We start from the raw sequence: 27,646 nt of genomic DNA, 5'->3' as shown, positions 1-27,646 counted from the left end.
CTCTCCTGCTTGCTCTATCAAAATAAATAAACTTTACAAAATATTGATACTCACCCACATATTTGCCATTTCTGGAGGTCTTTGTTCCTTCCTGTAATTATGTTTTCCTACTAAAGTCCATTCCTTCTGCCTGAAGACATTTTCTTAACACACGTCTTCCATTTTCTTCATCAAACCAATTATAAGTATTTTGAGGCCCATTTCTAGTGATTCCAACATCTGGCTCATCTCTCAGTCTATTTTTTTTTTAATTTTTTTTTTCCAACGTTTTTATTTATTTTTGGGACAGAGAGAGACAGAGCATGAACGGGGGAGGGGCAGAGAGAGAGGGAGACACAGAATCGGAAACAGGCTCCAGGCTCTGAGCCATCAGCCCAGAGCCCGACGCGGGGCTCGAACTCACGGACCGCGAGATCGTGACCTGGCTGAAGTCGGACGCTTAACCGACTGTGCCACCCAGGTGCCCCATTCTCAGTCTATTTTTATATGTACTTTATTGCATCAACAGCCTTTGAAACCCCCAGCCTTCTCACCAGGCTTCTCTCTGCTAGACCTTCCTGCCTTTCACCCTGCAACATGCACAGTTTATGGGGGAGCCAAAAAGCCTAAAGAAATGTTTATGTGGATTTAGGGCTTCTCCTCCATCACTCTCGCTCTCCCATCTCTGGAACTCTGACCCTCAAATCTTTGATGCCTGATCTTTGTTTCCTCTGCCTCGAGGGACTGAAGTTCGATATGGGTTTTATTTTCCTGAATCTTGCTTTGAAAAATGCTCTGAGAGAAAGCCAGTGTGCCTATGGGATCTCCCAGAGAACTCTCCTACCTCTTGCTCAATGATTGTATTTCTGTATTAGTTGTTATCCAATGCCTGAAAGAGTGGTCTACATCCAGCTCTGACAGTCTTTCATCACAAGAGGCTGGGTCCAATACCGGTTATACCATCACTCCCAGGACTTCGAAAGTGGAAATTCTTTAATGTTTGTGAATACTGTTATACTATTGATACAATTCTCTATTTTTCACTTAAGCTTCTAGTATAAGTATTTCCTAAGTTGTCAAAAACTATTCCCAGACTTCATTTAAGGTAGCAAAATTTCATTGCATGGATATGTTTTTCCTCACTTGATCCTAATCACCTGTCCTAATTACTGGTGTTTGTTTATCCCATTTCCCTCTCATTTATGTGACGGCTTTTAGTAAATGTTTCTTAAAGTACACACAAAATATTGGGGGATCTTGTTAAAACTTGGATTCGGATTCAGTAGGTATGGGGTAGGCCTGAGATTCTGCAATTCTAACCAACGTCCACAGGGTACAGGCATCAAGGACCATCCTCGGACTGTTCAACGCTCTAGGTGACTCATGGATTCACTACGTTGGGGGAACACTGAGTGTTTCATTACCTTAGCTGCACAGGAGTATCACTCAGCCTTACCTCTAGGAGATTCTGTCTAATGCTTTAGGTTTTTTTTTTTTAATTTTTTTTTTCAACGTTTATTTATTTTTGGGACAGAGAGAGACAGAGCATGAACGGGGGAGGGGCAGAGAGAGAGGGAGACACAGAATCGGAAACAGGCTCCAGGCTCTGAGCCATCAGCCCAGAGCCCGACGCGGGGCTCGAACTCACGGACCGCGAGATCGTGACCTGGCTGAAGTCGGACGCTTAACCGACTGCGCCACCCAGGCGCCCCTGCTTTAGGTCTTGGTGGTCTAGGCCACTGTTTTTTCAAAAACCAATTCCAGCGAATCAGGATTAAGAACCACTGAATCAGTCTCTGATCCTTTAAAGGTTCTGGGGATATAACCTTTGAATACAGATATTATGTAATCCCACCAGTCCTCATGCCTACCTTTCCTAAGCATGACTTACAGTCTCTAGCACTTAGGACTGTGGTGCACACTTAAAAAAAAGAAAAAGGAGCCAAGTCAGGAGCTGAGAACAGAGGTGCAGCCGTGTGGCAGTGGTGAAGGTTGGGGGGGAGCGGGCGGAGGTGGAAGGGGATGTCACAATCCAAATAAGATGAAAAAAAAAAAAAAAAGGGCCCGGGGCCCAGGGCCCTTTCTAGCTTTGTAATTCATTCCAATTCATTGTTCTGCTTGAACTGTCTTTTTTTCAAATGTAAGATAAAGAGGGCTAAAGTTATAGGCTAGGCCTTGTTTTATTGATATCTGAACTCCACCAGTCACTTTCGTGTTTTAAACAAAAGTTAAGTGCCTTCTAATTGCAATGCTAGCTAATCAGGATAATAAACCATCCAAGGTATCCTGACGAAACTGCTTTCCTGACAGTTCCTTAAATCCAGGAAGGGATACATCCCTTCTTGCACATACACATTAATTCACATTCACATTAGGTTCTTGCATTCCAGCCTGCTGCCCAAGGGATGAAGCTGAGATGGCAAATTATCAGAAATGTATCTTTTATTCAGATATCCTTAGAAGCATGCATACAATCTAAAGGAAATCATTCGTGTTTGCTCTAAGTTACTAGAGGAAGAACCTGGATTAAAAACAGTCAACCCAAAAGACCTTAGGGCCTTACAGACATCCTGTTACCTATATCCCAACTAAATATTTATATTCAAATGAAAAGCATTGTTAGGACCCTTTCATGTTGAAGATTAATTTTCCATTTTAATTAAAAATATCTGACACATCACAACTTTCAAGACAGCTAATAGCGCCAAATGCTTTTATTTTCCCAGCGGTCCTCCCTGTCCCTAAATGTCGCCACCGGTCCTGGTTTAAGGTTTCTTTCCCATTCAGACTGAGAGGGTGCTGCAGAGTGCTTGAGTAGCCTCCAGATAGAGGGCTACTGGAGCTAAGGAATGTCCCGTATACATATACTTAGTGAAAAACATGCTAAGTCTTACATAATTACCGTGTTGGAGAAAAGGCAAGGGTAGAGCAATAGGTCAGATAACTACTGTGGTTTGCTCTTTGCAAGGCACAGCCTGAGATAATATAAAAATAATTATACATACAAACCAGATTTTCCAAAGTGCTTATTTAGTTTTCTAGGTCACTGTAGCTGGTCAGATCTCTCTGAAAGTTAAGTTTTCCAGCTGACCGCAAATGGTGAGTTTACTCACATTATTTCTGTAAAGTGCTGCATATGTTTAGAAGCTCAAGGGACCGTGAGGTACATTTTTGGTTCTCTGAAGGGTGTCCCCCCCCCCCCCACAGTGAGGACTGTTAGTAGAATGAGAAGAGCGAGCAGATCAAAGCCATGCTACTGTAAAAACTTAACATCATCTTAATTACCATGTAATGAAACCCGGAGGTACATACAACTAGGTTCCAAAGGATTTAAAACTGAACCTACTCAATAATCCGAACTTCGCATTTGCATGTTAAAATCAGTATTATTTTTATAAGTATAGCCAGCTCTATGAGAACACGCCAATTATCCCTCTGTTCCAATTTCTCCTGCCCTCAATAACTTGCACCCCCAAAATTTGCAAGTTTTCCTTCATAGAGGAAAAAGTTGATGCATCACTTGGTCCTTGTGATTCCCAAGTTACACCAGTAGTCTCAGAAATGTAAAGGGCAGAGGACAAAATCTCAGCCAAATAATGAGTGAAAAGGTGACAAAGAAAGCACTCTCATTGGATACCAGATCTTACTTGAGGATTTCCATGAAGAGACAATAGACGGTTTTAGGAAACACGGTCAGTGGGCTTCAAAATGGGCACATTTGTTCCATTAAGGAGAACCAACAAGAGACACGGCTTTGGCAGGCTTCCCACCTTGTCAATTATCTCAGTGCTGGTGCAATCTTCAATCCTGATGGGATTTCCACCTACCCGAGTGTCCTGCCAATTTCCCCAATCCTAATTGTCTTTTCCTTTCTCTCAGATACACTGCAGAGTTTCCGTGTCTCTGGAAATTAATCACTATTTGAGAGATTAATTGGAATTTTAAGACTATTAATTGTAATTTCCTCTTCCTCTTGCTTTTTTAATTTTGAGGGAAATCTACAAGGACTCTTTCAGCAACTAAAACGTCTATTAAAAAAAATGTTCCAGCCCCCCAAAGTAGCTGCTTCTCTGAAATTTTGATTCTATGACTTGTCATTCATCATACCTGGAGAATTACACATAGGCTGCGTTATATACTCCACCTGGGGGTTAAAAATAATTGGTTTACATAATAAGATTAATTATATATAACCATTAAAATGCTAAATGATATTTCCAATCTCTAGAAGAACTTTCATATTCAGAATCAGTCACTTAAAGAAGAAGAGTAAATAATCTGAAACCAAAAGAAAAGATAGTAGCTAAAAACTTGCCCCACAGATTATGGTCTTCTGAAAGTTTTCTTTCCCCTGGAAATTAAATGTGCCTTGGGACACACACACACACACACACATACGTCCCACATCCCACAAAGATGTACACATACGCTGACACACACACAAAGCCAGATATTCTCACACACACACACACACACACACACACACACACACACACACACACTGAAGACATTAATTTTCACCACAGCAAATCCTTGGAATGACATAGCAACAAGAATTTTTAATTTCTGTTTAACCAGTAGTAAATACCTCCAAGCAGAGCACAAACGAAAAATTGTAACTCGGACGAAAAAGCCTTGGGAAACAGACTTAGGCTCGAGTGTTGGTTTTAAAAACGTTTTCCTCGTGGTAAAAAGTTTACAACTACACGCCTGCCTCCAGGCTAAGCAAGACCCTTAATCAGGACATCCGGGAGGCCTCCCAAGACTGTGACGTTTGCAGACCCGGAGAGAATAAGAAACTGGGAGGGCCCCGTCTGGCGGAACTGCACATACAGGAGAGGTAGACAGCGAGTGCAGGGGACAGCTTCCCCTCACATGCTTGTTTCCAGTTTAGAGGCCAGACAGGTGCCACTGTTGATAAGTATCCGCAGGCAGAACCTTCTGGCATCTTTAAGAGAGTACAAAACACTCAGAGGACCGTGGTCAAGACGGGTAGCAACTTAAGGAAAGTGTTTTGATCTATGAATAATTATAACTGAGAATGACTTTACAAGTTCTATAAAGTTCTATAAAGTTCCACAAAGTCCACATTCACTACCACACCTGGGACTGTAAACTCCTTGTGGTGAAGTCCATGTTTCCATTCATGCAGTTATTCACCCAAAAATGTTTTTTAAGAAGGTGTGATGTGCAACCAGAAGGTGCCCTCTGCTGAGTACCTGGTGACCTAAGGATCCCCACCTTTACGGTGTGACAATTCACTGGGAGCCTACTCTGAATAAGAAGTTACAAGGAGGCCGTTTCTTATCCCTTTATGTCACCAGAGCCATTCGTGGTGGCTCACACCAAATAATGCACTCCATTTTCATTGAAAAGAGAATGGAAAAAGGAAGGGGAAAACAAGGATGAGAAGATTAAGACTCGGAACGTGCCACCTATCCCTACCAATTTTAGAGAGAAAACATTTGGGTAATTAATTAGGTAAAAAGGGATACTGAACATAGGATTAGTATACACCATATACTCAAACATAAAAATATTTCCTTACCTCCGTCCAAAATTATGACGGTTACACATATTCAGAAATGACAATGTTTTTAGGAATATAGGCCACATCAAACTGGTCTCTGGTCAGTTAATTGGTGGAGATTAGGGCAGATACCACAGGAAGACGAACGCCACACCCTGCTGATTGAGGATAGCAAACTCAGGGAACAGAAGAGACAACGGAAAGCTCCAGTCAACACGTCAATGCCGATCCAGAAAGCTCTCCACCCCTGGTAAAGATGAGGCTTCCGAAAAAAGTCAGGCTTTGCAACATACGGCCAAAGGAGTGATGGGCCAGAGGGTGGAGGAGAGGTTACTCCAAGCAGCATTTAGAAAGGAAGTCAAACATTGACAAAAGCGTGAGGGCTCTTGGGCCAGGAACCGTGTTCAGCCACTGGGCAGGACAAAGTTGGGAGACCAAGACCTTCTCGCAAACTGCTTACCGTCGATTAGTCAAGAGGCACAGAGAAGAGGCCATATTTAAGTAGAAGTGAAAGTACAAAAGGGAAAGAGGCTCAAACGGACTCATTTTTGAAAGAAAGCGTTTCTTAAACAGAAGCTTTGGCAGTGTCTAGAAACACCATCTTCAGAATCATCGGCGAGGAAGCATGACCACAGCTTCCTTTCATTAAAGTGACTTGTATTTCCCACCTCAGAATAGTGAACCCGGGTGCTGGTGATAACACTAAAAGGCAGAATTATGGCCAGTGTGCGTGCGCGTGTGCAAGATAATAGTAACGTGGCATATTTTTTAAAAACGAGTCCTCATCTTTTTTTTTTAAATTTTTTTTAATGTTTATTTATTTTTGAGACAGAGAGCATGAATGGGGGAGGGGCAGAGAGAGAGGGAGACGCAGAATCAGAAGCAGACTCCAGGCTCTGAGCTGAGTCCTCATCTTTTAAGATACCAACTGAAATGTTTACAGATGAAGTGACCTTGGCCCTGAGATTTGCTTCAATATGATCCAAATGATGCAGGTGATGCTTAGATGACCCCAGGCCATAAACTGTTAATTGCTGGAGTCGGGGGACACAGGGTGTGTTGTACTTTTCTCTTTAAATACATTTGAAATGTTCTATACACAAAGTTATTTAATATACGAGTTGCAGGAAAAGATGAAACTTTTAAGTGATCGTTCAATAAAATAGTGCTCTTCGGTGTAAGTTAAAAAATGAACAAAAGCGCCTTGAAAACTATTATTAAATAGGAATCTTTAATAATATGGAGACAGGGTGTCATGTATCCCACAACCATGCCTTCAGCAAAGAGACTTCATCTACTACATCTTTGGGGTTCTAGGCCAATTTATAATCTGCTTTTCAAATTGCCAGTTGCCCCCCTCTAGCGGATTCTGAAATCAATTTGTGGGCCCTGACCAGTTTTTAGATGAATCAATTGAAATGCAATAGAAAGGCAGATAGGAGAGCACATCACAGGAAGGGGTAAGCCCTGTGTGCAGAGCTTTTGTCTCTGCGTGTGTGTGTGTGTGTGTTCGCGCGTGCACACACACACACCCAGTGTTTGTGTTTAATCTATTCTCACTATAGTAGCCAGAGTGGTTCTGTTTAAACCCAAGTCAATGTCACTCTGCTAGAACCCTACAGGGACAACCTACCTCACCCAGTGCAAAAGCCGATGTCCTTAACATGGCCTACAAGGCCCACCGTGATCTGCCCACCCATTTCTGCCCAGTTCCATTTACCTCATATTCACCCCAGCCCCACTGAACTTATTTCTGTTCCTGGAACACACCAGTCTGTCTTGCAGCCAGACATCTGTAATTACCCTCTATCTGGAATGTTCTTCCTCCAGATATCTGCATGCTGGCTCCCTTGCCATCAAATGTCAGCTTTTCAGTAAGGCCGTCCCTGGCCGCATAGTTTAATATCAGACCCCACCCCCACCCCCAACCCTACCCCAGTATCTCCTATCTCCCTTCCTGCTTTATTTTTCTCCATAGAACTTATCACCTCCTAATATACTATACAAACTAGTATTCATCTACATTATAAATACACAAAATAATGATACACATATTTCATAGATTACATATAGTTTCTTTTGCTTGTTCTCTCTCTCTGTATTTAGAAACTTCATGAGGATTGGGGTTTTTTGTCTTTTTTGTCCATTGCAGTAACATCTCTAATAGTAAATACTCAATAAATACACATTAAATTATGTGTGTGTGTGTGTGCATGGTATGTGTGTGTATGTGCTGACTTGTGATATAACATGTACTTCTTAGTGTGAGTTGCATTCCAAAAGGCTTGGATAATACTGCCCTGGAGCACACTTGGAAGATCTCTGGGCTTATGCAGCAGAGTGAGGGTTGAGACGTGAGTGCAGCACAGACACCCAATGGTTGTGACGTCTTACACCCTGGGTGCCCGGGACCAATGCTGTCAATGGTAATTGCTATGTAAAGTATGTGTGTGGGGTGGGAGGCTTGTTCCCTTGGGGATACCGCCAACGCACTATAAATTGACAAGAAGAGATAGGCAGAGTCAGAATATCATAAAATTTTCAAGAACCTCAAGATGATCTGGTCCAACCTAATAATTCTACAGATGAGCATCAGAACGTTACAAAATGATAATGTAATTTGCCCCAGGCCACATGAAAAGCAAATGCTGAGACAGAACTGGCACAGACCTGGGTCATATGACTCCTTGTCCGATGATCTTTACGCACTTTGGCCTGCCATAAAAATGAAAAATGGGAGGGGCGCCTGGGTGGCTCAGTCAATTGGGCGTATGACTTGGGCTCAGGTCATGATCCCACAGCTTGTGGGTTGGCTTGTGGGTTCATGCTCCATATCGGGCTCTGTGCTGACAGCTCAGAGCCTGGAACCTGCTTCAGATTCTGTGTCTACCACTCTCTCTGCTCCCCCCCCCACTTGTGCTCGCTTGCTCTCTCTCTCTCTCTCTCTCCCCCTCTCAAAAATAAATAAACATTAAAAAAAATTTTTTAATGAAAAATGGAAACCTGCTCTCCAAAATCCTTCTGCCTGTTCTTTTTTCTTCGGAAATAACCTCAGATTCTTTCTCCAACTAGGTGCCAATCATCTATTCCACTCAAGACTTGACAGTTTGCAGGGCTCTCTGTTTTAAAAACAAAGAGCTGCTAATGATCACCATTTCTCATAAATCAAAGCTTTAAAAATTCCTTGCCATAGCAACCAGGAGTGGTTGAATTATCTACTATTATTCCCTGAATTTCTAATAAAACAATTTCAACTTACGCCAGGCCCAGGGAAGTTAAAGTCAGTCTCAAGAATCAAAACCTTCAATCCTTACGGTCCAAATTTTCGTCAGAGCTAAAGAATCTATCCAGAATCAACTCTGTATTTTTCCATAACCATAACACCAAGTGTTTCAATCCGTAAGGCACTAACAAGTAAAGGCAAAGCATCAGTAAAAGCTGTTTGGTCACTTTAATTTGGAAGGGAAGCAGAAACATCTTGGTCCCAAAGTGAATATTAGTACAGACTAAATAAGATCACCAACTGTTTGGTCCTCAACTAGACTATAATGAGTCCTCTGAATGGGAAAGGCCAGTTTTCTTAGAACTCTCAGTATTTCTGTGATGGCCTTAAAGATTCCAAGGGCTGAGGACATTGGTGACGTTGCTGTGCCCGACACTCTAGATTCTTCTGTCCTCCTTCACAGAACCCCGTTCTGTTCAGGTGTCCTCACCCCTTTAGGGGAGGCTGGCCCCACCCCCATTCCAGGAAGGAGCTTATGACTGGACACTACGCAACATGGAAATCCTAGTCTCCTTGCCAGTGACTGCCTTGCAGATGAGCGTGTGACAAGCCTGTGACCCAGGAGACAAAGGGAAGTCTGCTGGGGGGAAGGGGAGCTTCTGAAAAAGGTTCTCTCACTTTTCACACAGCCAGCAGCAGGAGACTACAGATATCCCCTGCCGCTCAAAAGTTTGCATGATGCCATTTCACTTTTACAAAAGACCTACATTAACCTACATTTCCACTAACCAAAAGAAATCCAAAAAGGTTTTGTGCAGTTTTCAAAAAAAAAAAAAAAACGAAAAGCAAAGATAGCATTCAGCATTAGTTTTGTCGTGAGCAGTTACAAAGGCAGAGCAGACCCCCAGCAGCGAGAGTGGTCCCACCGAGTTCCTTCCCCAAAACTACACCCAGCGTCCCAGCATCTGACCACATAGCTTTGAACCGTGTCTGTGAGCATCTGTGTTTCACGGTGATTTATTTTGGACAACCACTAGCAAGATGTGTCCTAAGGTATTAGAGAAATCAAAAAGAGGTTATTCTGGGGGTCTGGGAATGCTCACAAATTTTTCCATATAAATGAATGGTAAATGCCTCTTTGCTTTGCGTCATTTTGCTTACAAAAGCTTTCATAGGGACTCTAGTTCCAGAAAGTGGGGGAAACCTGTACTCCTTTACTCTTTATTTTAATATTTATTTATTTTGAGGGAGGAGGAGGGGCAGAGAGAGAGGGAGAGAGAGAATCTCAAGCAGGCCCCATGCTCTCACCACAGAGCCTGACACAGGTCTTGGACCCACAGGCCGTGATGAGGACAAAGGTCCTCCGCCAAGAGACTGCAGAGAAGCTGACAGTCAGAAGCCACAGTGGTTTGGTTCCCCTATCTCTCACCTCCTTCAGGGTTTCTGTATTTGCAGCAGAAACATCCTAACCCAGACAATAATTACACCCTGACATGTTCTAAAGAGGATGTGAGGAGGCGTGAATGTGTTAGGCATTTTGGTGTCAGCACCAGAAAAGCTCCATAAACAGCAGCTTTTGTTAAGGAAACTTTGGCCTGTGACATTAGAGAGCAGAGTGGTCCCTGCCTTATCTATGGAGCAGGGGGGGGGGGGGAGGAGGGCGTCTTCTGAGACCCTCAGGGGGTGCCTAAATCCACAGATAGTACTGAACCCTATATATATATTAGTTTTGTCTGTACACACACACACGATAAAGTTCAGTTTGTAAGCTGGGCACGGTACGAGATTCAAAACAGTAACTAATAATGAAACAGAAAACTGTTAACAGTATGCTGTAAGAAAAGTTATGTAAATACGATCTCCGTCTCAAAATACTGCACCGTGCGCACCCTTCCTCCTGGGATCATGTGAGCCGAGGACATACACGCCCACGTGATGAGACCTGGTGAATGACCTGGGCTCTGTGAGCAGCTCGAGTTCGGCTGCTATTGACCTGCCGATTCATCAGAAAGACGAGCGTTTGCTACCGGAGCCTGTTTGACCACAGGGAAGTGAAACCGCAGAAAGCAAAACCACGGAGAAAGCAGGACCGCTGTAGGAGGATCAAGGTGTCAGATCCGTCCCTGGAGTGAAATGTGAGAGCAGGTGCAGAGGCCAACACCTGGCACAATACCTTGCCTACGCGTGTTGCTGTAGGGAACCCAAGGCAACCGGATGTCCCCGAGGGAGGACGCAGAACAGCAAATCCACTGTAGTGCATATGCCCACTTCCTCCTCCGGCTGCCAGAAAAACACTCTGAACGAGACCCGAAGAGGATGTTTTAGTACTTGCTTTGCCATTAAACTCCCATGAATAGGTGCCCATCTCTGTCGTCCCATGAGGAGTAAGAAAGATAAGCCATGAACAGTTTGAAGTGGCGCCAGCCTTGCTATAAACTCCCGAGGGCCACTGAAGATTGCAGCCTGCCCGTGAAAGTGGCTGCCCCGGGGACTCTGGTCCCCAAAGATGCTCCAAAAGCTCCTCCCCACCAGAGCCCGATCTTCCTCCAACCAGCAGAAAGTATACCTTATCCCACGAGTCACTGACCTTGAGGGGAGAGGAAAGGGACCTTTGCAACAATCTGGCACTCAAAAGCAGCAGGTATTTTTAAAATTCATATGGATTAGATTTATTATCGTGAACTCTATGTGGTTCTGAAAAACGTCCTATTTGAAGTGTTCCTATCGTGGATGAAATCTGATCAAATGCATGCTTCTTTGCTTGTTCAGGGTTAAAGCAAACACTACTAACATCTGAGACAACTGTACCCGTGTAATATTCTAGTCTTTCTAACAATGTATTTACAGTACAATGCTGTGATCTGACATGATCAAAGCGTGCCCGTTCTTTGATTATTAACAACAAAAGAGCCCACAGATGATACACACGCATCCATCCAGCGGGGGCATCTGGAGGCAGCCGCAGAAGCATCACAATACTAGTCAACTCAGCAGTACCAAGGTTACACGGTAGGAATCTTGGTTCCCAGATGACTCATGTTCCGCTTTGAGGGTGTAAGAGTTGTGCCCGGGGCTTGAAAAGCTGCACAAAAATCTAATTAACTAGTCATGAGAAATGCACTAATTGCTTTGTCCAGCATCAGCAGAGGAGACCTGCTGTTGGCCCTCATTCCTCAGCCAGAGGGAGAGGATACCGCAGGCTTTGGGGGGCACTGGGGAAGGAGGCATTGTGGGGTGCGGGCCGAGCTGACCCCAGGAACCAACAACCACAGAGAACACCTTCTAAGGAGGTCGAGGGCTGTCAGAAAAAGACAACTCTGGAAATAAAAATGGGAAGAGGATATGAACACACCCCCACGTGTTGCGATCAGTGAATACTGAATGAATGTCTCCTATGTGATTATGAGTATCCATCCAGGAAGGACTTGATCCCACCCCCACCCCCACCCCCCACCCCCCACCCCCGTCTGCTAACGTTACAAACTTTTCACCTTCTCAGCCCTACTCTGCCCCTTTTTTTTTTTTTTTTTTTGCTTCTTTCTAAGTAACAGTTTTATTGAGTATAATTCACATACCCTGCAATTCACCTGTTTAAAAGTATACTGTTTGGTGACTTTGAGTCTATTAATAGACACGTGCAGCCCTTACCACAGACAATTTCATCATCCCCCAAAGAAACCCCAGGCCCATTAGCAATCACTCCAATTTCCCCCCAGGCCTCCCCGCCTTAGGAAATTATTTATCTACTTTCTGTCTCTATGATTTGCCTGTTCTGGACATTTCATACAGGTGGAATCATACAATATGTGGGCTTTTGTAACTGGCTTCTTTCCCATACTGTTTTCAAGGTTTGCTACTGCTGTGGCACATGCGCTATATCACTTTCTAAAATCTTTTCTGTAGCTCTCCCCATTCAGCTCTAGCTTTGCTGCTTATCTTCTTTGAGTGGTTCACTATTTACTCCCGAAAAGTAGTTGTGAACTACACATCAGGTTTAAGGAGCAGTCTCGGTTCAGAAAAGTCCATGTGATTTTGTTGGGAGTCTTCTATTGCACCTAAGTGCAAATATTCCACATTACAAGTTTTTACAAGAAACCCTAACTTTCCAAAATTCATTAAAGGCATGTGGCTAATGTGAACCAGTGATGGGGTCCTTACAGAGCTGATTTACATACAAAAGATAAAGGAGGGACTACTGCAGCATTCCTATGATGGAGTGCTTGGGATATAGACATATTCATTTACTCAACAATTATTGAGTGCCTCCTGCACGCAGGACACTGTCCAGGTACTGAAGATTGGCAGTGACCAGAACAGACAGAAACATCTGTCTGTGAAGCATGGGTTTTTGGTGATGTGACAAAATTATTTGAAGAAAGAAGGGAAACCAAGGTAGCAGTAAACAGGAAATTCATAGTGGTTACTTTTGGAGGAAGGGAGTGAAAGAAGATGGTGGGGGGGGGGGGAGGCAGGGGGAAGGAAGGGAGAAAAGAGAAGAGTTTCCAGGAAGATGCCAGGGTAGGTGATGTTCCCAGACTGAGTGACTGACTCTCTTACGAGAGTTCTCTTCCTGTGCTTTATAACTTACATGTCTGTTGCAGGGATGTATTTGCATAGATTGAATATTACACCAAATTTAATTTCAAAAAGAGACACTCCTCTGGATCAGAAAGTATAAACAGTGGTGTCTCTTTAGGTGAGAGATTTGTCTGGGCTAGTTTAAAATGTTTATGGGAAAGTGGGATGCCTAGTGGAATCCTGCGCTGAATGGAGAGATTCTAAACTGATAGGCTTACACTTCAAGGCTTTGAAAGGCTGGTGAAGAGCAAGGTGATATATTTAGAGGAGATTTTTCAAGTTATAGTAGACAATTATGAACTCTGAGTGATCACTGATCACCCAGAAAAGGAACCAACAGAGCGTCTCTATAAGAATGGAACTTCATGAGACCAGAGGTTTTTATGGGTTGTTCCCACGTTTTCAATGTTCACATTTCTTTCACAGACACTATCCCATTTGATTTTCACAAGTATTATTAGCCCATTTTGTGGATGAGAAAATTCAGAGGGGTCCGGATTTAACACAGCCAGTTGGTGCTGGTGTTTGGGCCAGCTCCCCAGCTTTCCAACGCTTGTTACACAACACCATCCTTTTTTTTTTTTTTTCTAACGTTTATTTAGTTTTTGAGAGAGAGACAGAGTGTGAGTGGGGAGGGGCAGAGAGAGAGGGAGACACAGAATCCGAAGCAGGCTCCAGGCTCTGAGCTGTCAGCACAGAGCCCAAAGCAGGGCTCAAACCCACGAACCGCGAGATCATGACCTGAGCCAAAGTCGGACACTTAACTGCCTGAGCCACCCAGGCGCCTCCATACACAACACCATTCTTGAAGTCCAGGGTTCAAATGAACCCACACTTATTTATAAAACCCGAGGTTGGATGTCAGAAATAAGTTTCAGAGAGTTACATTTAAAGCAATAAAAAGAAATAGCAGTCCACTCTAGGGGTGGAAAATGGGTGGAACTCGTTACTATAAGGAGGGACCACAAGCTGAAACTATATATGCTCTCAGAAACATGTCTATATGAATTCCAGAGTGACAGATTTACACTCAGCTATTTGTGAGAAGTAAGATGTCTGCAGGGCATCTCTCCCTTGAAAAGCTGCTGAGCATCTTTACAGAAGACCCTTAGAGCTATTACTGGGGTTAGAATGCGGAACCAAATAAGCACTATGGCAATTATTATATTCTTACGACAAATTGCATTGTCTAATTCCAAATCACGTCTTCCGATTGTGATTGCCTAGGATTTGCCGTGGTTATGTTCCTAATCTTAATCTGATATCATTGCAAGAAAGTTTACAAAGTCCCTGTCAATTGCTTTTTTTTCGCTGAGGAAGAATTCATGTTTGGAAAAAAAGAAAAAGGCATGTGGGTTAGTTTGGCTGTTTAAAACAAGCATAGGGCACTCATGTGGATAAAGTTCAAGCCTTAGGCATATTAACGTCACATAAAAGAAAAAACTTCTGTGCCCTGATCACTGACAGTACCTCAACCTTGGACCTTGATCACCAGGGCGATAACAGAGAGGACACCTGGCTTGAACTAACCAGGTCCCCAGCCAGAAAGTAATAACTCACAGGGCACCTCCTGTGGGAGACAGGATAATGCTCTCTTTGCATATGAAAGTCAGCAAAATAGTGTTATTTACCCACTAAACATGGCTTAACAGTTTCACTGTCTGCAGGGACAAACACTATAAAACAAATGGCTAATTTTTCTATAATAAAGTGAATTTGAATGAGCAACTTAAATCAACATTAGGCAGCCGAATTATGTGTATTAATATCTACACATCATTAGCATAATCCCAAGTGAATATTTTCATTACTAAAAGTAACGCTAGGCTTGACTTTGCCTTTCCCTTGATATTAACTTATATAATATATATTTGCGTGGAAATAACTTTTTGAAACCTAATCCACTTCTGCTTTCCGTATATACATATACCCACAAACACACACGCACAGACATATATACATGTCTACAGACATATATCACACACGGACGTGTTTTATACACATATACATATTCATGGCAAGGAGCCCCTGGAGAACATGATCACAGGAGAATTTTCTACATACGTTGGGAGAAAAATGTGTCCCTTGTTCTCTCGGCTTCTCTTCCCAACTTCCTAGCACTGCAAGCTTTCTTCGGAAAGAGGGATGCACAGAACTCTAACAAGTAAATATGCGAGGTCTAGAGCTATAGTCCAGCATAGAACAAGGCACAAAATCTGTATCAGTAAGAATCTGATGGTGTTCCACCCTGTTCCTCTCTGTATTATTTCATTTCAAAATCTCTGTACAGACCCAGACAAGGAAGGACATATCTCAAGGCCTGGCACTAAAACAGAACAGGGACCTGAGAATGGGGGCTGACCGGGGCCTCAGGGAAGGGAGGGTACCTTTCTGGCTTAGAGAGTGCACAGGGCTCCAACTATGGGAGCCATGGAGCAGTGAATCAGCCGGTTTTGTGTAGTGGATTCTCACTGGAGCCATCCAGGCCAGTGGCGATCCAAGTATGACGTGAGCTGTGCATCCAGTTTTAAATAGTCTAGAGCCACATCAAACATGTTTAAATGAACAGGTGAAAGCGATCTTCAAAATACCTTTTTTTTTTTAAACTTAAGATCCACAAAATGTTATCATTTCAATGCATACGCCATACAGCAAGGTTGTTCGTGAGACACTTCTTGTCCTGTTTGGTTTCTACTAAGTCTTCAAACTCTGGTGGGTATTTTGCCCTTGCAGCGCAGCTCCAGTCACGCTAGCCACATTTCGAGACCTAAACAGCCTGTGGGGCTACCGTATAAGGCAGTGCACGGCTCAGCCTCAAGACTGTGATAGGTCAGTGTGGCAGCCGCACGTTCGAGTATTTGCTACAGAAGATTTACCAGTAAAGCCCTACTCCCTTCTGCCTGGTTCCTTGTTGTCTCAAACGCTGATCGCCTGAGTGTATTTCTTAGAAGCAAAATTACTTAAGAAAAATTACTTTATATTGTTAGTATGCAAATATGTGAAATGAATAAAGAACGCCAGGTTTTGTTTCCTCGAAGAACACAGTGTTCAGCCAGTCCCAAGGGTGCAGAGGATAAGATGAAATCCAGGTACCAGGCCTCTGATGAGAAAAGAATTGCAGGCAGCGATCAAGTGATTCTGTGATTCACACCACCCTAAATTTATGATCTGAGTTATGTCAATAAGGACTAAGCCATACATGCCATAGTCCTCTGGCTATTATGTTTGAATCCAATGGCCTTGAACTATTTCTTGACGGTTGTTTGACCCTTTAAAGACACCATCTACCTTTCCATTTTCTTGATGCACTTGAAGACGGCAACAGAAGTTCAAGGAAGAGGACAGCTTCCTTTTCTTAGCAACTGCCATGTTCTTGCATCTTCTTGGCACACTTTTACTTCCAATTAAATGTGCCGAAAATTCCAAAAGCTAACTTTATTTTCTAAAAGCCAGTCCATTTGCTTTGCCCCATATGTGGGCCTTCTGCAGAAGTAAAATACTTCTAGGCAAATGGTTTGCTGATGGCCAACTTGGTAGAAAATCTCCTTTAAATAGCATGACTTGGATATGCCCCTAGCAACCTCAGTCCACACATTCACAATTTTCCTATTTTCCTTATGATGTTTTGGAAAATTTACAATTATAAGATCCAATCTACTTCTGATCATGGGCATTTTTTTTTTCCTCGTTGAGGGTGAAATTATAACTCACTGTAGGATTTTTTTTTTTTTTTTTTAAGAAACGGAGTTGTCATTAGGGAAACTGCAGACCATTTTTTAAAAAGCTTGCAAGACTAGAAGAGTTTATAAATATTTTAACTACTCTCCCCAACATCATCCTCTGGCTGTCATTCCATTGTTCCCCCTCAAAGTTATGAAAAAATTACTTTAAAAGAAAAGATAATTTGCAAAGTTAGTGAAATGTAACCTAAGTAGCACACAGAGCAAATACAGGAATGGGAGACCATTTCCTATCCTTAGCTTGTTAATTTTACATCAGTAATATCCCTGTCTTAGAACCACCTTCTTTCCAGGGCTGCCCAATAGAATCTTCCACAGAACGATGGGAATGTTGTATTTCTGCATGGTCTAATATGGTAGCCACTAACCACATGTGCTACTGAGCACCTGAAATGTGGCTCATGCCACTGAGGAACTGAATTTACATCAATTTAAATTTAAACAGCTACATGTGGCTAGTACTTACCATATTGGACAGCACAGCTATATAGTCAGGGCAGACGCTAGGTCGCTTAAGTCTGTGCATCTACTGGCACAACTGCCTTGAGACTTAAGCCTCATTTAAAATACAAAGCACTTGGGGCGCCTGGGTGGCTCAGTCAGTTGAGCCGCTGACTTTGGCTCAGGTCACGATCTCGTGGTCCGTGAGTTCGATCCCCGCGTCGGGCTCTGTGCTGACAGCCCAGAGCCTGGAGCCTGTTTTGGATTCTGTGTCTCCCTCTCTCTGACCCTCCCCGGTTCATGCTCTGTCTCAAAAATAAATAAACGTTAAAAAAATTTTTTTTTAATAAATAAAAAATAAAATAAAATACAAAGCACTTTATAACTTCTGTTTTGAAAATATTAAATAATTAAACAGAACAGCCTCAATGAAGCCAACCCCCGGCCCCCCCTAAAAAAAAAAAAAAACAGTGGTAAGAAATTCTCTTAGGATAATGCTACGCTTTAGGATCAGTCAGCAAGTGGGGATGGAGAATGAATGTTCTGGGAATGTTCTAGAGGTCAGTTCCAGTTCTAGCTCCACTATTAACCTGCTGAGCAGCCCTGGGCAGTTCCCGGAGCTCCTCAGACCCCGATTCTCTTCGGTAATTCTGGAATCTGCTCAACAACCTGCAGGCTCCCTCCTCCCTTGAAACCAACAATGCACCGTAAGGTTAAACCAGTTCGGGAGGGGGGAAAAAAAAAACCAAAATGAAACAAAAAAACAAAAGAAAACATTCTCAGGTAGGAAATGTTCCACATGGTCTACCTGAACGCCTTCTGTAATTTCAGTTCCCTTACTTTTTCGCTTAAAAGAAATACGAATCCTTCCCCCTGAAGATGCAGAATCTGGGAGGTTCATGAGGTGACCACAAGACTTGAAAAGCTCACACAAAATGGAATGTTTTTTTTTTTTTTAATTTTTTTTTCAACGTTTTTATTTTTATTTTTGGGACAGAGAGAGACAGAGCATGAACGGGGGAGGGGCAGAGAGAGAGGGAGACACAGAATCGGAAACAGGCTCCAGGCTCCGAGCCATCCGCCCAGAGCCTGACGCGGGGCTCGAACTCACGGACCGCGAGATCGTGACCTGGCTGAAGTCGGACGCTCAACCGACTGTGCCACCCAGGCGCCCCCAAAATGGAATGTTTTTAAAGCTCCAGTGAAGAAATCAACTGGCTGCAAAGCAGTACTATTCTTAGTACTTAGTACTTAATTACTCAGTAGTACTATTCTTCCCCTACCCCCGCTCTGTCTTTTTTCTTCCATTTGGAAAATTTTCAAACCTTAGAAAGGTTGCAAGAATAGTGCACTGAACACCTATATCCCCTTCACTCTGGGAGACCATTCTTAAGTACAGATATCCTTAAGTCCAATCCCCTAGGTACCTTGGTAACGCCTCCCAGTCCCTAACACCAGTGAGAATAAGCTTTGGTCAGGCTGGATGTGGGTCTGGGTAACTACCGAGGAGAACAGAATGAAGCACAACTGTGTTACTGTATGTTCTCTGTTAACAATGAGCATGCATTTCAGCCTTAAACCTTAATATCAGACACTTTTAAACACACAGAGACAAAAACCAACAGCGTATGTTTCAAGAGGAAAAAAAAACAGGATCTTTGAAATTAAGTACACTTGGCTCTATCATGGCAACCTTGAACCCCAGCTCTGTGCCCTGTCTGAACGTAACCTCTTTGTTTGCAAAAAGGGGATACTCTGTCTACCTCAGAGAATACTCTGAGGATTGCATGTATGAACAGAGTGACACAGGGCAACCATTCAGAATTGTTGCTTTTATAATTTACTAAGCACTTCCCCCAAACAGTACTTCAGGAATGACAATCCTGTGGGATAAATTCATCAGATGGCACTCTTTCTGGTTTAAAGATCAGAGAACAAGGGGCGCCTGGGTGGCGCAGTCGGTTAAGCGTCCGACTTCAGCCAGGTCACGATCTCGCGGTCCGTGAGTTCGAGCCCCGCGTCGGGCTCTGGGCTGATGGCTCAGAGCCTGGAGCCTGTTTCCGATTCTGTGTCTCCCTCTCTCTCTGCCCCTCCCCCGTTCATGCTCTGTCTCTCTCTGTCCCAAAAATAAATAAACGTTGAAAAAAAAAATTAAAAAAAATACAAAAAAAAAAAAAAGATCAGAGAACAAAAGCCCCAAGATATTAAGGGTGGGAGAAAAGGAAGGAGGGGCGTTGACATCTACTGAGCAAGTATGATAGCCCCATCTGTGGGAGACAATGCTTCCCTCACCCTATTAATGATCACGTCTATTCCTTTAAACAGGCTGCCATGGCTGTAGTTTGCAGAGAGAGGTATTTAAGGCTCAGAGAAGCTAATTTCACCAAAGGTCACATAGCTAGCTAGTTGTAGGGCTTGGTTAACTACCTGGTTTAAGTGACTACACTAAGGGTTTAGGAACTTTGGTTAAGGGCTCAAGGGTCCTGGTTAATGGTTTAAGGGTGTTGGTTAAGGGCTTAAAGCCTCTGACCAAGGGTTTAAGAGCCTTAGTTAAGGGTTTAGGTATCCTGGCCAAGGGTTTAAATGGCTTGGTTAAAGGTCTCAGTGTCCAGGGGCACCTCGGTGGCTCAGTTAAGCGTCTGACTCTTGGTTTCGGCTCAGACCATGATCTCATGGCTCATGAGTTCCAGCCCCACATCGGGCTCTGGGCTGACAGTGTAGAGCCTGCTTGGGATTCTCTCTCTCCCTCTCTGTCTCTGACCCTCTGCTGATGGCTCACTTGCATTCTCTCTCTCTCTCTCTCTCTCTCTCAAAATAAATAAACTTTTTATAAAAAAAAAAGTTTCAGTGTCCAGATCTTCTGAGTTTAAGGCTCTTCCTGCAACATCTAATGAAGATGCATTTCAGGATGTGAAAATTCTTGCCAGCTCAAGGAAGCAGACTGTTTATCCAGATCTAGGGGATTCCGCCAGGCAAGCAGCATCTAGCCTCTCCTCCTGAAAAACTGTTCTCTCCAGCAGGCCCACCAAGGCAAGGAGTGATTGTACAATGTGTAGACAATGTCTCAACTCCAGAAATCTCATCAATGCAACCTCTGACCTGAAGGGATTACATTTTAAATAAGGCTATTCACCGAACACCTTTATTAGAGAATGTCCACGGGAACGCAGACATTGGATGATTTAAAGTAACACTTTATCGGGCTGAGGTTGGGTGACTTTGACAGGCCAAACTATTGAAGCAAGGCAAGGCTGTAATTAGACCAGACTGTAAAGACCATATTCGAAGATCGGCCCCCACGAAGGTGTTCGATTAATAACAAATGAGGGGAAAAGCAGGCTGTTCGCCCAAGCAGCTGGTGAATGACCCTCCGTGGGTACAGAGCTGAAAAGTTTTATCACGACTTGGCAATGAACACAGGCCAGGTCTTCAAGCTCAGATCCCAGCAAACAGACACATGGGTCCTGTGTCAGAGCAGACTGCCTATGGGGCCAGCACATTCCTAACTGGATTTTCCTCTAGCCATAAAGACTTCAAATTTTTTTTTAAACGTTTATTTATTTTTGAGACAGAGAGAGACAGAGCATGAACGGTGGAGGGGCAGAAAGAGAGGGAGACACAGAATCAGAAGCAGGCTCCAGGCTCTGAGCTGATGGCTCCGACGTGGGGCTCGAACTCACGGACTGTGAGATCGTGACCTGAGCTGAAGTCGGACACTTAACCGACTGAGCCACCCAGGCGCCCCAGCCATGAAGACTTTAAATACACCTCTGCTTTTGCCAGTAATTTTGAGACACAGGAATGTGTACTCTCACACCAATCGGCCTGCACCAGACAGACAGACATCCGTCTTGACTGCCCGATCAGAATCCACGTGCGAAACAGAATACCAGCTTCCAACCTCACGGAGCAAATAGAAGAAGAAGCAGGAAGGTACTGGGAGGATTTGGAAACCATTAACAGTAGAGCTGACCAAAGGCAGGATTTATGAAAAAAAAAAAAAAAAAGCTCTGAATAGAAAACTGACCAACACAACACCAGGTAAGAAAAGGAAAAAGAAGAGAGCAAGGAAGGAAGGAAGCCATTCATTGTGAAAATTAAGTGACGTACTTCAGGAGCCATGAAATGTGACAACATGCATAAAACATACATGATTGGTGGGTGATAGATGGGTGTTATTAATCATACGTCTATCCCTGGGTCCCTTCCTCTTTCCCCGATTCTAATGATCTTGGCAAGAATCTTGATCTGGCAAAAAACTCTTTTCCACAACTCACCCATGTGACGCTACTCATGTACAGATTGTCCAAACCTAACATCCGGTTATTTTGACCGTTGTGCAAAAGCAGGAGACCCCGCAGAGCAGCAGACGGCCCTCAGCGGGACTGACACCCGGGCCAAGCCCCGGGGCGCAGCTCAGAGAACACACTGTCCACTTAAATCCCTCACGGGCTGGCCTCAGAAAATACCTGGGGTTTGCATCTCCCAAAAGTTGAACGAATGGCAGGGTCTTTCAAAAACACTTCGTCGGGTTTGTGGGAATAGGGGGGATCTGGTGTTTTAGTAAAAGCACACCTATCCGTGGGCCCTTGTCAAACCCAGCAAACATGCGGTCACGCTTAAGAAAGTCTTTCCTTTCAGATTCTCTATCACTGGGTTTGTCCGGATCACCACAAAGGGACAGTGAAAAATCTGACAAGTTAAAATGAGGTGTGGGAAGGTCACCAGAAAAATAGCAAAGAACAATACTCCCCATGGAAGCGAATGATTTCTTTCAGGACATTAGTTTTTAGCTTTGTGATTTTTTATTTGCAATTTTTTTTGGGGGGGGGGTTTAAAATAACAAAAATCAGCAAATCTTCCTGACCCGCTAGGTAATGTTGAAATTAAATGACCAGCAGATCTCACTAAAGCAATGGTAAGGAAATTTCTTTTGCACAAAATAGGATATTTCTGAATCATTCAGGGATCCAAAAGAGGGCTTGTTTCAACAAAGATACCCTGTTTTGTAGCAGTGAATCCATGGAGTTTGTAATCACATGGGTATGTCTTAGCAACATCATTATAGTTCAGCTTTACCTTCTGCATCTGGGGATATGAAAGATTTGTATACGTCACTGGTTCTGATCCTCCAATAATGAGTAATGAAAATTCCTATTTATCATTTCTAGGATCAAGCCAGTGTGACAGCAGAAAATAACATTATTTATTTGGCCCACATTACTATTGTACAAAACCTGGAGGAATAAATCCTTCAATCCATTCAGGAATGCTCTTTTCCCAATTAAGGTTTCAATGATGCTGCACATAAATACTGACTTTTACCTTTTCCCATCTGCATTTTAAATTTTTTTTTTTCTTCCAACGTTTTATTTATTTTTAAGACAGAGAAATACAGAGCATGAACGGGGGAGGGGCAGAGAGAGAGGGAGACACAGAATCGGAAGCAGGCTCCAGGCTCTGAGCCATCAGCCCAGAGCCTGACGCGGGGCTCGAACTCACGGACCGCGAGATCGTGACCTGGCTGAAGTCGGACGCTTAACCGACTGCGCCACCCAGGCGCCCCCCATCTGCATTTTAATTTCAAAAGTCTGGGTTGATTTCATTTCTATAATACAGTGTGTTTATGTTCTCAAAATCTTAACAACTTCATATCCCAGGGGTCCCTTTAATATTTAATTTTTACCTTGTTCAGTTACTGGAAAACATCTCAGAGCTTCTTATTACTTTATGTCAGTTTTTTTTTTTTAACTCTGTGAAATTACCATTTGGCAATCAAATCACTAAAAATGCAAAAAGTTCTTATTTCAATTATAAAAGCAAATATAACCCGTGATTATTAAGAAAACTGTTTTGCAAATTAACCATTGTTTATTTCAGAATATAATCAAGTACCACAGGCTAGAGTAAAAGCATAGGGATAGTGGCTTTTTTTTCCATTTAAAATAATAAAGGTAATCAAACCATCCTGGCAATCTAGGTGATTGTGAAATTTAATTACTAGCAGTTATCATTAAAACAAAGGCAAAGCAATTTCTTCTACACATAATTGAATATTCCAGAAGAAAATTTCTGAACAGTTCTTGGAAAATGTGTTTAAAAATTAATTTTAACCTGATTATTTCATTTGTTGTGTCTCAGCTGATAACGGAGAATAAATGGCACACTCGGGTGTTGTGGTTCAACACCAGCAAGTGAGAACGTATTCTCAGGAAAATCAGATAACTTTGAACTTCACTACTGAGTAAGTTATTAGCTCTTTACTCCCTGTGCAAACACAACCAAGCCTAAATCTTCCGCATCTATTCCTCCAAGAGAGGTTTAACCCCTATTATTCGAGTTCACCTCTCCATATGCTATTCACTACAAAATCGACAGTTCCTTTTTTACTGCTCAGTTGCCCAAACGCATCCTAAGGCTTCCAGAGCTGTTCCATCAAACCCACTGCTACTTGAACAGAAAGAAAACCCCCTCCATCAGCAAGAGTAAGTGCCGCAGCACCTCCATGCAGGATGCGGCTTATGGATCTTAAGCGGAACTGTCGGGAGAAGAGACACCACCTCGAAAATGGATCACTAGCCCTAAGAAAGGAAGCTAAAAATTAGGCCATGGACTTCCCCATCTCCGGGACTTTGTCTAAGCTCTTCCCTCTTCCTGAAATGCCTTTCCCCCTCTGTGCCCTCTGGAAAAATCCCACACACCCTTTGAGCCTCAACTCGGAGGTCACCCCCACCGACCCCTGCAGACTGAAGGAATCACTCTCTTCCTTGTACTCTCCTCCACATAATTCATTTTCTCCAACTGGAATACAGGTTACTATGTATTGTCCATCTCTGCCTCTGGATGGTGAGGGAAAGGACCTTGATTCATTTTTCTATTCCAAACACTTGGGACGGTGCCCGAAACTGAAGATACACTTAATAAATGCTTATTCAATGGGCCTCAAATCTCAAGATCAAATTTAACATGCAATGTAAGAGGCAAGTTTTACGTGTGTTGGACTTACTTCGGCCCCTAAAGTCTGAGCCATGAAGTGCCTTCTATTTCATGCCTCAAAGGAGCAAAATGCATTCACCCCAAACACTTACTAAGTACCACACCCTGTGCTCAACCCCATACACACATTATCTCATTTAATCCACACAGCATTCCTATATGTAGGTCCCGTTATTAGCATTAGCCTTATTTACAGACGAGGAAATCGAGGCTTGGAGAGGTTGAGTAACTCACCTCAAATTACCCAGCTGGGCAATGGTGTAGCCAGAACTCAAGAACAATAATCCCAGAACTTCAGCACTAGAGGGAATCCTAAAATGGCCTTCCTCACTTAGTCTCCTCGTGGCTGAGGCTTATAATGTACTTCCTGGCACCTAGTAGGCCCTCTGCGAAAATTAATACAGGGATAGAGTGCCCTATTTTCTCAGACTCTGGCCTTTGCCTGGGAGAACACAGCTGCCACCACAAACAGGCTCTATTCTTTAACGCCCCACACCTCTCACAGGTGTGAATTGCTTGCACCATCTGAATTATTCATGAGCCACACGATGGTAAGTGTGCTTAAAAAGAGAACTCGGGCTTCTGGTATTTCTCAAGACAAAGTGTCTAACTGGTGTATTAAGCCATCGAAGCTCATGGGCCTGGTTGATCCACATCAAAGAATATATCCATGCTCACTTTTTGCATTTCGGTGTCCACCTAATTGCCCAGTTCCCATTGGGATTTAAAAAAGTGATAACCAAAGCAGGAAGGAGAACCATCAGAGGCATCTCCATCCAATCTGCAAGGCGATTACCACCACCTAGAGCTGCTCCTGTGTGACTTCAAACCCACGTGTCCTTCTTAAGGCTGAGTTCAGTTTCTTCATCAGGTTTCTTCAGCTACACCAACAGCTGAATTTCCAGGTGCCACACATCTGTAACTTATGCCGTCAGTAAATCGTGCAATAATACTGCCTCCTTGTCTCTTCTTCTTTCCCCTTGCCTCCTCTCTCCCCCACCCGTTCCTTTCCTAGTGGATGGGTTTCTGAGAGGAATAACCATATGCTTGCTAATCGTAAGCCAACATCACTGTATTTTAAATTCAATGTTAGTCAACCAAAATGAATTGAAAAGCAGCAGCAGTGGTTTGGGGGTACTAAAAATACGCCATAGCATTTGCTGAGTTCTCAGAATTAAAACCACAGGCGGTCAACTTGTTGCTGCTCTTAATAAGATATGACTGTTCTGCCCCATTGGCTGCTACTACCAGAAACTTGAACTATATCATATGCCTAACAACACTGTGCTTTTCATTAGTTGGCAGTGATGAAGAAAGGAAGTGCCATTTCCCTGGAACTAAACCTGCCAAAAAAGATAACAGATGGCTTTCAAGGGATCACCTTGTGCCACATCACGATCGCACCGTAGCCAAACTCACCTTGCATTTATGGTTAAATTAGTTACACACCCATAGATATGGCTGATTTATGACCGGCTTGCTGTTCAATGGCCCCACCAAGGTGTTGCTTCCTCTGAGTTTAATTTTTAAGTAATGTAACAAAAGACACACAATAGGAATTAACACGATATTAACATACTGAATATTTTCCTTAGCATTTCCAGACCTTCTGGACCCCTCAATACTGCACGCTACACTGAACGTCTTATCAGCTATGCCTTTGGGGTTTGTCATTAAAGTTTTCAATGACCAGAGAGGTAGAAGAATGCTACCTAATGCATCATTCTGATTAGAAATCTGTCATACACAGAAACCAGAGGATCTGGTTCTGTTGATTCTTATTCCTTCAGATTCATTAGCAGTTTTTTTTTTTCTCTTCAATTAGACCTGCTGATCAACCATAAAAAAAGCTGAAAGGAGCCCTCCCTTTACTCAGCCACACCTGAAAACAAAATGTATGCCTGGAAAGTGAAATTACAGAGAGTATTATAAGAAAATGTTCAAGAGGCCACATAGGAAAATCGCACACACACACACACACACACGCACACACACTTGTAAACCGGCAAATTGGCAGAGGTTGGGCTCGACCTCCCTTCCTCTAACTCGCTTCAATCAGGACCAGAAAGACAGAATCCCTTCATTACTTCTATCTCAAACCATGCCCCAAGCTTGTGTCTCCACGGAGCTAATTTCTGAAACAAACAAAGAAAATCAAGTCTGCGAGGAGCGAGGGTTTTCTCTCTCAGTGTGGGGTTTGGGCAACCAGCCTGGCGGGCGCCGCGCCGCTGGCGAGCCGGGGCGCCCAGCGTCACCCAAACCTCCCGCGCCCCGCTAGCCCAGATTCCAGCTGCGCCAGAAAGTGCGAGCCTGCCCTGCTCGTCTCGCTTCTCGCCTGCTGCTCCCCAAGTCCCCAGAAGGCTCCCGTTCGCACACTAAGGGCGCCACCGCTCTCCCACCTCTGCGCTGTCAGATGTCAGGCGCAGAGGTGCTGTGGGCGCCCGTGGTGCCGGCAAACCAAACAAGTGCCACACCGGACGCCTGCCCTCACTCCGAGAGAGGGGGCAGGACGGCCACAGGTAGGCTCTACCCCTCCCAGGGCGGGGGGCGAGAGACCCAGCGCGCCAGCCGCGTCCGACGGGCTGAAACTCACCCGAGGACACCGAGGAGCCGGACAGGCTGGAGTTGCTGGACGCTGCCATCTCCGCGCGCCCCGCGCGTCGCTGCTGGCTCAGCCCCGGTGCGGACGCCGCCGCCGCTGCCCTCGCCCGGCCGCTCGCAGCCTTCGCGGCCCCCAGCCCATGGCAAAGTCCTGGGGACGCGCAGAAAGCACCAGCCTCCGGACTCTGCCTGCACTTCCTGCTCCACCAGATGACGCGCTGCTGCCGCCGCTATTTATTTGTGGTTTCCGTCCCTCTCGGCGCCTTTGCACGCTCTTCTCTGGGTGTCGGTGGGTAGGTAGGAGCGGAGGGAGATCCGAGGGGCGGCCCGAGCGGACTAATCGCGCCTCCAGCGGAGCCCCAGCCGCGGTCCGCGCACGCTCGCGCGCGGCTGGGACCACCGCGCCCCGGCGGCCGGGGGGCGCCCTGCCAGCTCCTGCGCCCTCCCCTGGGCTCCCGCCTCCCCGGCGGCCCTTCGAGCAGCCCGGGCAAAGGCGGCAGGAGCCAGACAGACAGAGCGACCTCCCCCTTCTCCCTCCGCCCCAACTCCGCTCGCGCG

General features: G+C 44.2%; 1 protein-coding gene across 1 annotated transcript in view; it reads right to left on the bottom strand.

Moving 5' to 3' along the window:
• Positions 1-27,257, bottom strand: part of CHN2 (chimerin 2) — a 305,093-nt gene extending 277,836 nt beyond the window's left edge. The window contains exon 1 of the mRNA XM_047094847.1: positions 27,081-27,257. Within this exon, the coding sequence (XP_046950803.1) occupies positions 27,081-27,129 (49 nt within the window). The 5' untranslated portion in view covers positions 27,130-27,257. The remainder of the gene's footprint in view (positions 1-27,080) is intronic.
• Between the last annotated feature and the right edge of the window lie 389 nt (positions 27,258-27,646).

The sequence above is a fragment of the Lynx rufus genome, unplaced genomic scaffold (assembly GCF_022079265.1).
Source record: "Lynx rufus isolate CCGP_SWC_20201006 ecotype Redwood Valley unplaced genomic scaffold, mLynRuf1.p SCAF_4, whole genome shotgun sequence".
Taxonomy (NCBI): Eukaryota; Metazoa; Chordata; class Mammalia; order Carnivora; family Felidae; genus Lynx; species Lynx rufus.
Note: the sequence above shows the minus strand (reverse complement) of the source record. Positions and strands in the feature narration are given on the sequence as shown.